Raw genomic sequence first — 19,263 nt, forward strand, 5'->3', positions numbered from 1 at the left:
TTGCTTCACACAGCTGAACTTCTTGCACTGGAGTATTATTGCTACTTGACCTGCTCTTGACTGCAGAAAGGTGAAACAACTGTTCTACACATTTGAGGAATAAGCATCTTTCTGTTTATGTCTTTTATCTTTCATTGTTTCCCGGTTTTTCATCCAATGCATCTGTAGATATAAGCAGAATGCGATTTGTCTAGCAGTTTGTGTGAGTATGCATCATTATAAGGTCACAGTTGAATGATGCCTTACAAAGCACATGCTTTGGAATGTTTTAACAAGTAAAATATTTTGTATCCGATGTGCATTTCAACTGTCAGAGGCAGGAAATAAATTCAGGAACAATATCTAGTTATAACGAGAAACTTTCAAGTTACAAAAAGTTTTAATCTCGTACGTGATGAGATTGTGATGATAAAATATTCTCACTCAAAATTGGTTAAAAATGAAAGACGTTCTCATAAGAAAGAAATATAAAAGTGCACTACTTTGACAGATTACAACTTCTTTGACTCCTTTGCATCCTGTGTTTTCTAGATCAGGGTATAAATTCATTTCGCACATCATCAACATCATAAATGGGTTAAAATTAAAAGGGTCAGTTGTGGTAAAATATACTAATAAAACTGTCCATTAGCAAACTGTTCAAATATTTTATATATGACTATAAAACATTATCCGTATTCCATTAGAACTTAAAATGTAAACATTTTTATCATCTTTTCACATTATAATTTGGTCCTGCACAAATTAAAATTGAGTTGACTGATAAATAAATAAATAACCAGACAAATGTTATCTTAAAGTTCAATTTAGGTGGCCCTCGAGCCTCGTGAGGGCCGCCTTAATTGCTATGGTGGGCTGCATTTGGCCTGAGGGCCTTGAGTTTGATACTTGTGTTCCAGATGATACATAAACATCCCACGAGGTGTTGCTATTTTACTGTTACGACCTTCCTGATTTAAATAAGATATTTTGATTTTAATGAGATATAAATTCCATCATAACGAGTTTTATACCTCATTTAAACGATACAGTGTTCTAGTTTTAATGAGTTCTATATCCAGTTATCACGAGAGACGTTATTGTGATAACAAGATGCTGCTCCTGAATTTATTTGCAGGTTCTTGCAGTTAAACGCTTCAGTACTATCCAGTGCCCCAGAGTCAGATGTATTTCTATTCACATCAACTTTTACAAATGTGTATAATTTCTGGAGATGCCTGGTTGCACTGGATTTTTTACTTAGGGGTATCAGCGTACCCTTTTCCTAATACTTAACAATTATGAGTTAGTTTGTGCTGGTATATCACCTGTAGATTCATAGACCTCTGCTCCCTGCACAGCAAACCTAATACTACAATCAACAGGTGAGACAAATTAAATAAACATAGCAGGCTCTAGAAGGCTAACTCTGTTAGCACAAGTGTAAATTTGCCTATCCTGGTACCGCTTAACTCAAAAAGTTTCCACGCTCAGGGATCCATCTGTTTGCATTACCGTCATAGCATTTATCACACACAGATTAGGGCCGATTCTGTAATACACTTGTCCCAGTGAAACATTAGTAGGCTTGGTGTTGGCACCAGCTGTGGGTGCAGTTAAGCGCTACAACCCAGCTGATGACAGCAGGACAGCAATATCATGAGGTTGTGCAAAGTAACCTGGACGGATGCCAGCACAGCTAAAACACAGAGATTTTGGAAGCTCTGAGTCAGATATAAAATCAGGCTGAGAGTGAATGCACCAGACTGACTCACAGAAACAGAGGGCATGTAAACGTCACTATTGCCTTATTTAGACATATGTAACATATTTTGTAGATGAGAGTGACACTTCATCTATTCCTACACTCCTGTAAAAATATTTCCCCTGTAAAATATTTATTCTTTTTGTGAACTTAACAAACTATAATATCAGATAAGCGTAATTTGTACAAATGGCCCATGTTTCAAAGTCATTTCTAAGACTTTAGGACTCAATTCAACCACTGTGAGAGCTATTATTACAAACTGGAAGAAAGGCGAATCTTCAAAGGACAATTACTCCAGCAGAACTTGAACTGAAAAGTCTCCATCTGGATTTAACGATCAAAATGAGAACCGTACCTTAGTGTTTAACATCTTTCAGTTGATAACAACTCATTAAGTGAAACCTTTCTCAAGAAAAAATATTTTTTCCTGGTTAAAAACATGGGTTCTTTGACCCTCCCACACTCTTAGAACAATGCTCAGGAGGAGCGTGGTAAATGTCACGATCAGACAGCGGGGTAGCGGGGAGATTGTCCCGTCAGACCGTCAATTTCCGAAACCACACACATACAAAAACTTGTAAAAGCGCACACCGGGTCAGCGCGACCTCGACGGACTGCATACATATTAAAAAACTTGTGAGGTCTAAATGACTCTGTCTCTTATGACCGCAAGACCGTTAAGGAAATTTGTTGTAAAGTTGTAAATACGCACAATACACGCACACACACGTAAGCAGCCTAGACCTCAGCAGCTTCCCCTCAGCTGCCCTTTTGGCACTTCGTTACCACTCATTCAGATCTCAACTCCGTCTATCTCTTGTATGATCGCTTGTAAGGATTTGAGAAAAGACTTCTCTAAGCTGATTGGAAGGGAAGGGGGCAAATTACCATCGCACAACTGCAAAAAATGTCATGGGTCATGATTTGCCTTATGTAACAGCTCATATGTGTGTGTGTGTGTGTGCGTGCAGTGCAACCCTCCCTCCCACCACCCTTACCCCATGCCATTTACCCATTTTGCACTAATTGAGGGATCTTTTTTTTTAGAAGCTGTTATTGCAGACGTTTAATTATTTATTTTGACGGGAAGCAATCTGGTGGATAGTGAAGAGATTGCAAATGTGTGTATATATGTATGCAGGCATGGGACAGAAAAGAAAAGGGAAACGGAGAGCAGCATGAGGTCAGTATAGCTTTTTGGGTAAATGTGCATCTGAGAGTAGTGCAGCTGTATATCACCTGTACACTGCGTCTGTGGGGCTTTGCATGCACATGCAAGAACAGTGGTTTCTCTGTCTGTGTATGTATGGGTGCATATGTGTGTGTTACATCTTAGAGTGCATGGCATTCTCAGTGCAGTGGGACTGCACTAATGGAGCCACACTTGAGCTGAAGTGTGCAGAGTGTAGCTGAAGTGCAGCCAAGTCTAACTTCCAGTCCTGCATAGAAGCCCTATAATCTACTCTCTACTATTCTATTTCTCCATTTCCCCCACTTCTGTCCCCATCCATGTCTCCATCAATTTAATTTTTCATCCCTTCTTCATTCCGTGCTCTAGTCTCGTCTGTCTGTCTCCTGACTGTCTCCCTGTTAAATCTCTTTATCCTGGTTTGGAAAGTAAAGATGACACAGAGCAGCATCCTTGCTGGTTCAGCTCTGAATTCTCTTTTTCTTCTTGGTTCCCGTTGAGCAGTGAACAGAATGAAATAAGGGAAGATGACGTGTAACCACCAGTAGTGTTGACCTTTTTCAGTTTCCAGCACCCGAGGCACGGTGAGTGAGACATTAGGAAAATGACTGAGCATTATTAACCATTACTTTCACACACATTTTCCCGTACTATCTCTTGAGTTAGGAAAATTGTTTGGGAACAATTGTTCTTGTAAACAATTATAGAGGGAGATAAGAAACTAATATAAGTTATATAAGATCAGTCCATTTATCATTCATGTGAGAAAAATAACCTTAAAGGAAAGTCATACATAACACACAGAAGGGGTACCTTCGAAAACACAGAACCTTCGAAAACACCAGAAGTAACAAGAGTGTGTGGCCTGGGTTTGAAAGATTTCAGCTGTATGAGGTGAAACCAGAGATGAAAACATTAAAAAGTTAAGAGATGTGTTGGTGATTCTATATAGCTGCTCAGCAGGATGTTGTGGGATTTGGTGTCAAAGACTTAGATCAAGGAGAATGAAGAAGGTCAATAATTCCAAGTTTGTTAAGTTCACAAAAATATTTTACAGGGGAAATATTTTTTTTTCTTTTCTATTATTTTATTTTATTTTATTTTATTTTTGTACAAGAGACTTATCTCTGAAATGGAGGGTCAGAAAGCCTAAATATATACAGATTTTTAATACAAGGTCCAAATACTATTATTGTAAGTCTTAAGTTTATTAATCTGTTCATTTCAACTACAACAGTTTCTTGTGTGTGTGATCTGTATTTGTGATTGAAACAAGTTTATTGTATGTTTTAGAAATTAAGATAAAAAACATTAGTAGGTATGAGAAAATGTATTTAGCATTTTGTAACAGTACATTTACAATCATTCATAAGTGTCCTTACATGTTTTAAAGTTACCTTTCTGAAACTCCCAGAAACCTTACTGAACTTCAATCAATTTTCCAATAAGACATTACCTCTCTGTCTTGCTTTCCTCTTCCATTTTATCCCAACTTTGTATGTGCACATGACTGGCACATGTGCATGTGTGGCCAACCCTCTACTCCAGTCAATCAGTGAGCAGAGACAATTCCCCGAGTGACATTTAGGGAGAAGAAAGAGAGCCATTTATCACTTTAGTTTTGGGATAATAAAAGAATGACTGAATGAGCCTGTGTGTGTGTCATTATGCATGTGTGTGTGAGCAAGAGAACAGGCAAGAGAGGAAAACTGCAAAAGATGAAAAGGGAATTTCAAAAAGCACATGAAAGGAGCAGGAGAAATAAGCGAGGGAAGAGGGAAATGAGTGATAAAAAGGCTACTTTGTGGGGAGGACTGTGTATGTGAAATAGAACAAGAGAGGGAAGTAGGGAAAGCTGTGAGTGACTGACAGTAAAAAAGAGAAGTGTAGTCAAGAGAAAAAAAGAGCCTCAGAACCTCAGATGAATAAAGAAGCTGAAAAATGAGTCCACGAGAAAGACGGAAAGGTAAAGGAGACAGTCTGGAGACAGATCTGAGTTCATTTCAGGCTATGAGTACACTTAGAGTCCAGACCTCACACGGTCAGCATACTAAACACAGGAGCCAGTGTCCTGACCCAGATTTATGCAACTGACATACTGATCTGAACCGTAAAGAATTTCACCCCCATGCATGACCGAATGTATCCATAACCCAGGGGCTCCCTACCTTCACCCCCTTTATCCCAGCTGTTCTTACAGTCAACCCCTAACCTCACTCAAATCCAGTAACAACCTCACACACGTGACGACTCTCCCAAGCAAATTTACTCATGCATGAGTTACTTGACAAATATGAACAAATTCTGCTAAAAATATGGAAGGCACTCCATGTTCGAACTAGATTCTGTTAGTCTATTACATTAAACAGTTTGTAATTAGAAGTTGACAAAATATTTTCACAGTCGGTGGTAGGAACACTGTGAAGAGTGCAAGCTTTTAAAATATGAAGTGATTTCTTCCTATGGCTTTTGGTCTTTCAGCAGAAAGGAGCTGACATTACAGCTCAGCAGGGTCCTCAACTCTCTGCTACCTGATATGACCTCTGCAGCTCCATCCATCAGCACTGAACACGTGGTTCGGCTGCAGTATAGCCACCATTAGCATAACAAGCATATTTCCTGAGCATAACTCTCACTACCTCTCCGTTCTAATATGCTACCTCTTTTTTTCCTCCATCCACCTGCTCCAATCAGTCAGCATTAACTATATTTCCCTTTATGCCGCGGCTCCCTCCATCACTCGCCCGGACCGCCAAGCTCAGGTAAACTGATCGGCGGCCCCTTACACGCTCCACTTTCTCCTCCCACAATTCTTTGGCCCGTGACAGGAGGGCGGGGAGGGATACATGATGGACAGGCTCAGAGAAGCAAGCGACCCGGCACACCGCTGCCAGGAAGGGTCTGGAGATGGAGTGTTGTGAAATACATCGTTTACGTCGGCGTACATCATCTCTTTCTCAGGGACAGACGTGGCAACGTGCACGCCCGTAAACACGCACGCACGAGTGCAAAGCCATCAATCGCTTGCATACAGGAAGAGGTATCAGACAGGGAGAAAAATTGAATTAGGAAATATGGGCACCGTGATTTGTGGAAAGGCAGTTTTGAGGCAGGGAGAGAAAATACAGCTTGGAGCGCACTTCATCTTCCAGCATGGCCAAAGAGGAAGAAGCATCTGTGTTGTTTATCTAAAGCTCCCCCCATCCGGTTACAATGGCATGATTTGAAATATTCATATACATGTATGACAAGATCAGGCCCATTATGCTGATCTCTCTGCAGGGCTTCACTAAATGGACTGAATGGAAAGCCATCACTCAGTGTAAATTACAGTATGAAGACAAGATGCATTACATAAGCTTATAGATGGGCATGAAGAAGGGTATTATTGTAGTGTGATATCAATCACGTTCTACAATGTCATCAGTATGATAATATGCCATGGGCGATTTCAAGGATAAACCCACCATTATAATATTTCACAAAGCTTATAATGAAAGAAAAACCTATTAGGAATTTTCTGTGCTTCATAAGGTATTATGGCCCATTTTTTAGATGAATCTGTAACAAGATGCAAGGCAGTCAAGAATTAAACACAAACAATATGCAAAAGAGCGAAAAATAATTATATTCTTTTTACTGAAATGTTTGGATTGTTTTTATCTAGAATTAGTGGTGGGTGATATGGACGTTATTGACTTTATTGCAATATTTTATGGTACGATTGTGACAGCAATGGAGATGAAAAACTCTCATTTTTGTTACTTACTCTGTAGGTAACTGCACGGCAGTGACTGTATTGCACAGCATTCGTACCATCAAACACACAAGTGTTGTTCTTGAAAATATTCTCTATTTTACAACAAGCTTTTTGGGGGATTGCCATTAAAAAAAAATGTGAGTTTTGTCACTAAGCTGCACACAGTAATGGCATTTAATGATATTTTTGAATTTGCTGATATTAATTGTTGCTCCACAAACATTCGAGACAATAGCAAAAATCAAATTTCATGTTATACTGTCAGTTTTGTTTTGCTTTTTATTTTACATTAATAAGTGAAATTTAGCATGACAATGATATATCAAAAACCTTCCACAATAAATGGTAAACCACACAATAAGAACCCACCCCGATTATGAATGACAACATTTTAGATTATTTATTTGGATTCACCATTAATTTAATAATGGGCTTTATAAACCATCTTACAAGACTGACTCTTTGTCGACCAAGATGCTAAAACATTTCATGGCAATGCACAAAGTCTGCATTTAATTGGACATGCATGAAGCATATCTTTAATTACAAGTAAAAATAGCATATTTGCTGTATGATACACTATTAAGGCACACGTTAACATGAAGCAGACTAGCCAGAGGCAGTCTTGCTGTGACAGAGGTGAGTCCCCAAGACGGGGCAGAGCAGAGCGGGCCCTGTAGTGGTGGAGGGAAAAAAAGACGAGAGTCAACCCAGCGTGACTACCGCCTGCCTGAGAGGAGCAGCCTGCCTGCAATTAAGGTGGAATCAGGGAGAAATCTGCGCTGCCTTGATAATGAGCCTCGTCTGAATTATTAACGAGAGCTGTTCCCCAAGGACCCAGGCTCCCACTGAGCCCATCAGCCCCCCATAACACCGCCTCCACCACTACCACCACAACACACCCACATGCACACGCAAACGCACTCATAAAGGAGAGAGAAGAGAGGGAGGCACTCACATCTGCAATCACACAATGTGCACACTGACACAGATAAGCAACAAGCGTGCCTCTGCAGACAGCGTCCAAAACTTCAACCACAGACAAGGCCAAAACAGTGAACTCAAATCTGAACCATTTCTGACAATTACACCACAAATATTTCTCTTAAATCAAACAACTGTTTTAGAACACAATTCAACATGAAATACACAAATATCCCACATAAACATTCTTAATTTAACCTTTGATTCAAATTTGTTTAGCTTGTACAGCATTATGGGGGAAACTTTTACTGGTACATACCAACTGAACTGCTTTACTCTGATTACAAAGCAGTATGGATTTGTGAAACCTATTTAAAAATATATATATATATATATATATACATCTATAAGCCATTTTGATTTTTAGACATTTTCTCATCTTGTTCATGTTAACCACCACTGATTTGTAATCAGCTACAAACCCGTAAAGTGTAGAGTTTGCGTGGAGTATTGACAGATCTGGAAGTGACAGAGATGATGGTTTTACCAGAGTTTAACTGACAGGTAACCAAGAAGAAGCAAATGAAAGTTTTTGTTCCTCTTCTATAAAATGTGGGTATTTCAGGAGCTAGTCCACAACTTGTATCTTCTCTGTGTTTCCTACCAGGTTGGTTCCACGGAAATAAAAAGAGATCACTCCAGTGGGGTAACTCATACGGCCTCTCTCGGTCAATTAAATCTCCATGGTATCAAACCAAACATGGCCTCAAAAATAAATGAACACTGCATTCTGTCCCCGTAGCTAAGAATGGCTTTGTCCAACACCCACAAGAGCTTAATGAACCCAACCACACCCACTCAATGTGGCAATTGTCAAAAAGTCAGACAGGTTGCAAAACATATAAACAAATACGATTGCGAAGAAACACAGCTGAAAGTTGGTTCCACTAACAGATAGTCAGCCCACTTGTATCCAAAAAAAAAAAAAAAAAAAGGATTCTTCCGCTGAAGAACAGAGTGTTCCTCCATGGGTGGTTTGAGGTAGTAATACAGTTGTGTGTTTTCTACAAATATGTGTGTCTGAGCCAGAGAGAATACTGGAAATCAACCCACTAAATGGTGCAATGGGAACAGAATAGCATAGGCATAAGTTTAAGTGTGCTAAGGAAAGCAAAAACCACAATTAAAGGCATTGCTGAGGACTTTTGAAGAGCGGTTCTGTTAAAAGTAGATAATAAAATACTGTTGGTGTCTTAATTTAGTATAAATCCAGATCAGTTGGTCATGGAGGGCTGAAGCTAACAGCTAGTCTGGCAGCAGGCTTCTACCCTGCAAAAACAACTCCAGTCTCAAAAACTTCAAAGAAGTCATGCAAAGAAGATTCGAAAAAAAAAAAAAACTTCAACACGTATTGGGCGGGTATTTCAACAAAGCTGATGATTACCAAAATTAAGGCATGAAGTGGAGCACCTACAGTGATCTTCCTGTGTAAAACACATACATCCATTTTCTGTCTAAATAAATCATTTGCTTCTATGTAAATAAAAACATGTAAACATTATAATGTTAAACAGGTTCATAAAATAGCATGTCTATGATGTTTTTGTGAGTGGAGTTGTTTTAATACATTAAAATTCTGCTTAGGCTCAGACCCTTTGGGTAACCCTCAGCTTCAGATAATCTGGATTTAAATAAAATAAAAACACTAAAAGCATTACCTTGTAAGATAATACCAGCTGATAAAAAAAATAACACATCACATCACAAGTGTTACATAATTAGCACCTTAGACCACACTGGACGTGCCAAGTTCAAGTGCACTGAGACAGATTACTGGACTTCAGCAGTGGATAGTTTTGTCAGTGGCTTTGAGCTTCTAATTAGAATAGATTTAAGATTTGCTTTTGAGTGACCTCGACCTTTTAAAACAACCTCACTTCGAAAATCGCAAAGAATCTCCATGAAGATATCACAACTTATTTGGATGTGAAGCTAAAAGAGAGATGGGTTACTAAAAACTGCTTGAGCAGCTGAAGTCAAGTTCAGACAAGCATGAGACACAAATTAGCTCTAATGTCCAAATGGGAATGACAATCTCCTCCTCAAAAAAGCCAGTTGCAATCTGATCTGGACAAAATTCAGCATTGTTATCCTTCTATCTCTGTGGTAATGCCAGATATGAGATTTCCCTCAAATAAGAGGAAAACTGCTTGAGGCAGTCTGGATCGTGGCTAAAGCTCAAAACCTTGACGCTGCAGCTCCCTTGGGAGAGACTCTTCACCTCAATTGGCCCTTATACCTAAAACCACTGAGACAGAAAGAATGTATAGAATGTCTAATGGATAGAAAGTCAGTGCATAAAAAGAACACAAAAAGATAAATGGGGAGATAAAAAGGGTGTCTGGTAGATATTGTGATAAGAGGCGGCAAAATAATATCAAAGGCAAAGGAATATTGTTTTTCATATTACTCTCTCCTGATCGCTGTCTGCCATATTTGAATGCATGCCCATGCCTTGGTAATTTGCATGTACATTAATCATTTCAGTGAGAAATAAACTGTCACGGCTGCCTGAAGGCTGCTGTAGGAAAAGGGGGTGGGGGAGTGAAAATGGGCTTCTTGGCATCAGATACTTGATTCAAACGAAATGTACTGCTCGAACCTAAACTGGCTCAGGTAGACGAGCCTGAGGGAGACGTAAGGTGTTCATAATCCTGCACCATAAATCCGTCCAGCGTGCATGATATGCTCTCATTTTGAGTGAGTGAGAGCATGTGCATGCTTCAGTCACATTCCCAAATAAGTTAGCTCCTCTGAGCCAACACAGAGGATAAACTGTGAGTCAACTGAAGGCTTCTGCTCCCCCCCAGCCTTCTCCACCATCATCAAGTGAGCAAGCATATATCAAGACATAGAAATACAAATCAAACATGCATCTGAAAGTTTCAAGTCTACTCTGTCATGTTTTTTTATTTTTATATTTCTCCTTTGACAGAACCTTCTTGAGCCACTCCTTAGTGACAAAATTAAAAGAGTTTGTCTTTGTATATATGAATCAGTTGGAATAATAAATATGTCCTGTTTTTCCCTCTCTTTTTATAAATAAAGATTATGAAATGTTAATCACTGTGGTCATTTAAACTCAAATTTTAAACTTATACAAGATGATATACAGCCAGAAAGTTGTATACAAAGCTCATTTTATTGTTTATTGTTCAAATTTAATAAAATACACAATATAATTTCTCAGAAATGATGACTATTACATAAGATCATATCTTAAATAAAGAAAAGACATGCCATGGCTATATTATTACATACACAATCTTAATGAGGAAGATTTGACAGTTGTCCAGTAGACAGTTATTGACACCCTCTATAAGGAGAATAAGCCTCAACAGGACATTTCAAGTTCGCTCCAACCATAAAGGGAAACTTAAGTGGAAGGAAAACATGTGGTAGAAAATGGAATCCAAGAAAAAGCAATAACCACAGCTTTACATCGTTTGTGATGCAAAACCTAGAAAAGAGTTCAGTGGAGATTCATAAGATATGAGCTTTGGCTGATGTACATATAGCTACAACCACTGCTTTACTTGTGCTAAGTGACTCTTGAACCAAAGATAGGAGCTTTTTACTTAGTTGAGGAGAAACTGGACTGGTTTGTCACTAAATGATCCAAAGTCTTCTTTACAGATGAAAATATATTCATCATTTCATTTAGAATTTAAAGTTCCAAAGTCAAAGGAGAGTGGAGAGATACAGAATCCAAGTTGCCAGAAGTCTGCTGTAAAGTTGCCACAATTATTCATACAACCTACACATTTTCCATGCATTCCACTTTTCATTTAATATGCTTAGATGCAGCACTAAGCATATTATATATATATATATATATATATATATATATATATATATATATATATATATATATATATATATATATATATATATATATTATATATATATATATATATATACATTTCCGTTTTTAAACGTTTCTTGGGGTCTTATGTAATAATGTATTTTTTGTAAAAGTACTTGATGAATTCTTTTAACAGATGTAAGCAATAATCATTAGAATTAATAGAAATAAATACTCAAAATATATCACTCTGTGTGTAATTTATTCATATGAGTTTCACTTTCTGAACTGAATTACTAAATTCATTAAACTTTTCTAAGATTTATTGGGATTTCCCCATACATACATCCAGGGGCCGTTTTTTTTCTCAGATTGCTACGATCTTGATGCTTGTATTCATTTTTTCATTTTGCTCTGACTGATTTATGTCAATAAAGGAAACCCCACTGACCCTTTGCCCTGCTGGCCCTACACCAACCTCAAGCTAACGTTGCTTTATAAATAACAGTCTAGTCGCCTTGGATAAAAGCGTCTGAGTGACTGCCTGGCACTCTCGATGACCTGCTACACAATCCGCTGGGATCTGACCAGCATAAGCGCCTGAACAAGCTCTGCCACTGCATTAAGCAGAAGAAAAATTTGAATATAAAGTATTAAGATGTGGGCATAGTCTGCACATAAATATATATATTATTCTTAATATAATGGAAGTGATTATCAAACACTTCTTTATACTTAATACATAAAAATCATTAATGAATTATGGACTTTTGTAGCCTAGAGCCACTTCTACTGGCATATACAATAAAGAAAGCCCATAGCATAACAATGGCATCATCTAACCCCCTCAAAGTTAATGAACTTCCAGGCGCCTACGGGGCAATCCTAACACCAAGTGCTACTCCATCATTAGAGGTATTATGAAGTCAAGAGGGAGACTACATATACCATTCACTGCAGTGACATGCTGTCAGACCGATCACTGGGTTAAAACGCAGACGCCTATAGTTGTAGACAGCCCCTCCCCCTGCAGTAGCCACCACAAAGACACAGACTACCAAGCCCTGATGCTTTGTTGCAACTGGCATGTGTCTCCCAGTATACATGCGCCAAACATTTGTCCTTAATGTCTTATAGGGGCAGATGGAAACCGAAACAGTTCAGCTCTGACATGGAGGTGATTCAGGGACCTTTCCTGGTTTACTTTTCTTAGTCTGGTTTAGATCAATTACAGGGTTGTGGTTTTATTGTGCCAGTTCACTCCTCCTTTTTTGTACCAACAAAACAACCACAATAATCCTTCTGGAAAGTGTAACAGGTAAACAACAACAGAGTTCAAGGTATTCTCCCTCCAGTAAAGAGCTGATTAAAATGCTGTGACCTCAGGACAGCAAACTTCCTAGAAATCAGAAGGCATTAGGTATTTATAGGAGTTTAACTGTATTACCTAGGTGAGCAGCCTTACTAGCACCCATTAACAAGTCAGGATTGGGTCTTGTCCACAAGAGTCGTAGAGGCACTAACAGCTTTTCAGGATTTTTCTAGAACCTCTGCACTTGGTTCTAATTTCAGCGTTACTGGAACTGCCTTAAATTTTGCCTTTGCCTTTAATCCACCGCCTCAATTCAACCCCCACCCCTAAAACTCAGAGTCAAGCTACAAAGCTGTGGATCCTAATTTCATTTTATTTCATCAGCAGCAACAAACAACACACTCCTCCTTTTTTGTGCCATAACAGAAAAAAATGGAAGTTTCACATCAAACATATTTCCTCCAACACAATCATGCTAAGTATAAAATATAATGGATGACAGAAGTGGTGCTCACCAAATTTCAAACATTGCTGTCAAATATAATTGCTTACTATGACCGTAAAATTATATGTAGGTTATAGTATCCTTTATTTTGCAAAAGCTCCAACAAAGGAAACAGGAATTCTCATTATATAATACTACAATCCTGTATATTTGCATAACTTTATGGTATAGGGTTCATTTTATATTAAAAGTTCTGCAAAGTTAAACAAATTAATAAATTAAAGTCAATCACAAAAGAGCCTAAAAATTTATCACAAAGTTGATGCATAAAAAAAATACAATGTATAAACTTTTAATAAGTTTTTTGTTCCATAGTGTATGTTTACATTACCACTCTGCCTCCGACCAAAAGCAGGTCAGGCCTGTTACTGACATTACCAATGCCTGCTTTAAATGACTTTCCTAATCCCTGTCATTACCTGGAATAGTCAATGTCTCGCCTGTGGACTGAAATAGCCAACAACCTCAGACTGCCACTGTCCAATCCCCCTAATTTGCAGTTTCATAAATAGCAGGCGGGGAATTGGGCGCTTTGGGGGCAGAGGCCCTGTGGTTGAAGGCAGCTGATGCAGATCAAATGAAACAAAGCTTACCTGGTGACACACCTCACCAGTCAAGATGGCCAAAAGGGGTAAGGCTTATTTTACAGGGGTAGTTCAGAGTGGTAGAAGTGAGTTTCTTTTAAACTCTTATACCTCTCCTGAATGTTCATTCAGAAAAATGTCGGCCTCAGTGTTAGTTGGACACCGAGGCCGAAGTTAGTCCTGAGGGGGTAAAGACTAAACTGGACATCAACACTTTTCAAAGAACTACTAATTCAAAATTGTCAAAAAAAATTTATAGAAATATTTTTAGCCTTTAATTTAGAACTGCACAATCTAAGATATAAATGTAATGGTGAGATGATTGTTGCAGTGATCACATCAGTTGTGATAAATCCACGCATGAGCACCATCAGTGTGTCAGATTTGGGCACCTGTTGCAGTGAGACTTCACTAAACAGGATGAATATCTTATTGCCTTACAAAGTGTGAATTCCTGCCATTTAGATTATGATACCTAACAAAATACTGAATCCCAAGCATTCTTTGCAAAACAGGAGGTGGTGTGCCATTAATAAATGTCCTGAGTGAAAAAAACGTGCAAAGCTTTTCTAGTCAGTAAGAGTCTGATAAAAAGTAAAGCTGTGAAAAAAAATATGCTTACAGCAGTTTAATTTAACACTAATTTGATCATTTTCCCAATGCCTTGCTCCTGTCAGATGGTTTCTCTGACCAGAAATGTAGAGTTCTTTTTGACAGCACATTTTAATTCAGTTTTAGTCAAAGCCTTAAGACTAAAATGTAATTTAGTTTTGATTGCAATGCAATTATCTGTAATCGCTTTGATTTTTGAGTCCAAGAAACTGGATTTGTTATCACTTTCACCATACAAAGGAGATTTTTTAGAAGTATTTTTTTTAGCATCTATTCTAAAAGCTCTGTTCAAAGTTTCACCATCAGGACAACAACCGCTGCTTGCTGCTCTCACTGCCCTCCTCTGGCTGTCCTCAGAAAGCCATAATGAATAGAAACAAGATGAGACTTGTTGGAGAGCATGATAACATGGGCAGATGTCCAGGAGGTTAGGCTCTCAGCCAGACAGCCAGTCAGCAGTGGTGGTGAGCTGCGGTCAGTTGTGAATATTTACATTGTGGACGGTTGACCTGTGGTCTCCCACAAGGGTCACTCTGTTGATTTACTGATCCTTTTCAAATGGCTGGATGAAAAAGAACGCAAACTGACAATTCTGAAGGAAACAGGCTTACTTCTGACATCTGCAATTGCTGTGAAAACATATTTGTCCAATAGTTTAACTTTTTTTTCACACTTAAATCATCAAATATATATTAACAAATGTTAAAAATAGCCCTAGAAAACACAAAACCTAGTTTGAGCTTTATGATTTTGTTTGTGAAGGGCTACAATTAAACTAGCCCTATGTGAAAACGTATTTAGTCCCTAAACAGCAATCAGTCTGTCACATCACTGTGAAGTTTTGTTCCTCTCTTCTCTCCAGCTGTGTTTCAATTCAGCCACATGTTTTGGACATAAATGTCCTCCTTAAAGTCATGTCACAGAAATGCAATTGGATTTAAGTCCAGACTAAGGCCAGGTCACTCCAACATCTTCAGACAGAGAGGAAGAGAATTGTTTCTATCAATTATGATAAGTTCTGATCCTAAAGCAGCAAACCAGCTGAAACCGTCACACTACAACCGCCATGTTTGACTATCCATATCTTCTTTTTCTGACATTGTTTGTCAGTTTTGCACCAGATGAAGCATAACTCATAACTTCCATAAGTTCCTCTTTTGTATTATCAGTCCATGAAATATTTCACCCAGAGCTGGATATTATCAAAATGTTTTTCTGAAACACTTGTGCTCTTGTTGTTCAGCACCGCTTTATGCCTTGAGGATCTCACATAAATAATTATTTTTTCCCTGTCTCTTTTTTATCTGAATCATAAACATCAATCTTAGCAGAAGTTATGCCTCAAATATTGTTCTGGGCTCAGCTCATATATGGAGTGGCTGATGCACTCCTGCCACTCCTGAGAAGGTGTGCCACTAGTCCATGTTTTCTCCATTTGTGGGTAATTGCACTCACTGCGGTTTGCCAGAGTGCCAATGCCAAAGAAATTGCATTGTGACCATATGTGGACTGATAGATGTTAATGGTTTTGTTTCCCATCTGTTCATGGATTTCAGTGTTGCATTAAGAAATCCTGTAGCCTACTTCATGTTGTGAGACAGGTACTCTCAAAGCTACTTGGTGAGTCTAGAGATCTATTTTCCACACATTCATACATATTGAGCATATCTTATAACACTTGCTGATTAAAATAATAATTCCAGAACTACCTATTTCAGAACGTTTTTTATAACTTGAAATGTCTAACTCATATTATGGCAAAACCAATACATCTGTAAAGGGTAAATACTTTTTTTATTCATTTATTTTTTATTTTTGCTGCACTATATAAATCACCCAGTGTTCCTAAACTGATGTCGTCTACAAGTACAAACACTGAGAACTCTTTGACTTTCTGTTGGCTGGAGGAAAGCGTCAGTCTGATACATCCAGAATTGGTGATACATTAGAATGACAGACGGTAGTAATGAACTAAGACAAGATAAGGCATGGCGCCATTCATGCGTAACTGACACGGAATCCCACACTAACATGTGTAGAAGGGGGAGACCTTAATGAATCTGGGAATAATGATCAATAAACTATTATCCCCGATTAACACGTCAAACCCAGCCACGCTGGTTCGCGAGCTCTCATCTCTTACCTTCCAGCCAGCCGAGCTGTTGCTGTCGCCCTTATCCTTGAAATAGGGCACATAACGGACCATCCAGTCGTAGATCTGTGACAGCGTGAGCCTCTTCTCCGGGGTGCTCTCAATGGCGCGGGTAATGAGATCCGCGTAGGACTGGTTCCCCCACGCGTTCCGACGAGAGGACTTGGCTTTGCGCAAGGACCCGGTCACGTCGAGCGCCGCGCCGGCCAGGCACGGGTGCGTCGCGACCGTGGGTGCCGGGGCCCCGGTCGGGTGCTTTAGCTCTGCCGGATTGCCGCCTGTGAGCCCGGCTCTGCACGCCGGCACGTCTTCCGGCTCCACCTTGATGCTGGCCAGCGGGAGACCCCCGCTCACCTCTTGTCCGCCGGAGAAGTCCTCCGGGCATGGCAGTGGCCAGGTGCACGAGCGAGGCCGGCTCTGCGGCTCGAAGTCCGGATCAACCTGATGAGCGTCCAGTTCGTCGTCCTCCATCATCAACATTTATCCCTTTAGAGGGAAATATATTAAAATTAAAAAAAGAAAAAAAAAAAACGAAATGAAGGGACGAAACTGTCCTTAGCAGCACTTCACGTTGTAATCTGCTTTGTAATATGCCTATTAAGCTCAGTCAGAATCAATCAGAGCCAAATCACTGGAGTAGGACAATCATCATGAATAAGAAATTAAAAAAAAAGAAAATCACAACCTTGTGTGTAGAGATAAGAGTAGTAATAAAAATAATAGCAATTTCTTGTCCATTTTAACTAGAGTGCTATATTATTGGGAAAAAAATATCTTATTCAATCCGTTTCATCCTATTACACTAAGTCTTCAGCGTTCCTCAGCCAGTCACGGGGGCTTTTCATTCCAGTTGCAGCAACAGATGATATTTCAGATAAGGAAGCAAAAACAGCCGTCGATAAATCCCGTAGAAGACAACGTGAAGAATCAGGAAAGAAGAAGATGAGGAGGGGGGTTTAAAAAAATCACCAGGGCTGTGCAGAGAGCATCCACTGAGGCGATAATGCGTGATTACCGTGAATTATTAAATCTTCCAGTCTGCACGGATTACGCTGGCAGCGACATATTCAAGTCCATTCAGCCTGAACAGCACCCCAACTGTCTGCAATTATAATGAAGAGGCGTGCGCATGTGACGAATCGATCATTTCCTTGGATGGGAGAAGAAAAAAAAATATATAGATATATAAAAAGAAGAGAAAAAATAGCCCGGCAATCAAATCTCGCATCCAGTTGTCAGGGACGAGAAAATTGGCTTTTCTCACACCTCCTTTTTGCTCCTTCCTCTCACTCTCTCTCTCTCTCTCTCAGATGCCACACATGTTCTCATTTGCTTACAACTCGCTCCAGTCGATGTGAGCCGAGGATGACGCGCCGGCGCTGTACTATATAGTAGAGATGCTGCCAATTGGAGTGCGCTCACGGAATCAATAGGCTACTCTTCGAACATGATTACAGCGAAATCCCCGACTCTCTCTCTTACTCTCTCTCTCTCTCTAACGCTCTTTCTTTCTGTGTCTGTCTCATATCCACCATTTCTATTGCGAAATCCTTACAACTCAACACATTTCTTATAGTGCGCCAATGTCTCTTCAACGCGTGATTCAAAGAAAGGAAAAGCAAAAGGAATGTGCCACAATCAGAGATCCCTCCACAAATCTTCATGCTTTTTCATGTTTGTTATGTGAAATGAAAACACGACTCGTGCGTGTGACGAATTGTCCAGTGCGCGCGGCGCGCTGCGTCCATATGCCCTCCAGGGAGAACTTGGCGGTTTCACCTCCGCTGATTATTCGCGAGCAATACCTCAGTGAGTGTAATTTTCTCTGCCGATTAGACAGATTTAGTTCAGATTAACGGAGATTAGGTAACCCTAGATTCTTAATCCCGGGAGGAGTGGGCTGAAGTGGGGCTTTTCAGAGGTCATCATGAAAAGGGGAGAGAAGGGGGAGGTAGGGGGGGGGAATTCAGCTCCACAATCACACCAAGTGAGACAAAAAAATTGCAAAGACCATCACAGGGTTTCAAAGACCGTGTGCCAGAGTCAATAGGTCGGACATGGTGCGCAATTCTGTGGCCGTCCTGACCGAGACACGGAGGAGAAGATGTGTGTGGGGATGGGCAGGGGACGGGAAGTGTGTTTGCGTGCATGTGTGTGTGTGTGTGTGTTAGGGAGGGGGGAGGGAGGGTCGGTGTTCACCATCACCACACTCTTCTCACTACCCTACTGGGTGGGCGCTCGGGCACAGGTGCTCTTATCGGATTGGCTGCTAATTTCATTATTGCGCTTAAGAGAAATCTGGATGGATACAACTCCAACAACCTCACCCTTTCAGTCACTGAAATAAATAATAATGCACTTTCAGATTTTCTGCATCTTGTGTGTGTGTGTATTTATATATACAGGCCTAAATAAAAATTAAAAAAAACTTAGAATATAAAGAAGCTTCTTTTACAGATCTCACAGGAAATATATTAGAAAAATACAAGTGCCAGAGTTAAGAAAAAATAGTTTTTAACAAATTCAAATCGGAAGACTGAGATGGGCCCAGAAGATTGATTTTGTCTCTGGTGAACAATTTCTGAGCTGGTATACACTGACAAAGTTCCCAGG

The 19,263-nt window shown here is 39.6% G+C and overlaps 1 protein-coding gene across 1 annotated transcript in view; it reads right to left on the reverse strand.

Moving 5' to 3' along the window:
* LOC129371031 (forkhead box protein O3-like) overlaps positions 1 to 18,064 on the reverse strand; it is a 35,851-nt gene extending 17,787 nt beyond the window's left edge. The window contains exon 1 of the mRNA XM_055047377.1: positions 16,642 to 18,064. Within this exon, the coding sequence (XP_054903352.1) occupies positions 16,642 to 17,130 (489 nt within the window). The 5' untranslated portion in view covers positions 17,131 to 18,064. The remainder of the gene's footprint in view (positions 1 to 16,641) is intronic.
* Positions 18,065 to 19,263: the final 1,199 nt, after the last annotated feature.

The sequence above is a fragment of the Poeciliopsis prolifica genome, unplaced genomic scaffold (assembly GCF_027474105.1).
Source record: "Poeciliopsis prolifica strain line A6 unplaced genomic scaffold, Auburn_PproV2 SCAFFOLD025, whole genome shotgun sequence".
Lineage (NCBI taxonomy): Eukaryota > Metazoa > Chordata > Actinopteri > Cyprinodontiformes > Poeciliidae > Poeciliopsis > Poeciliopsis prolifica.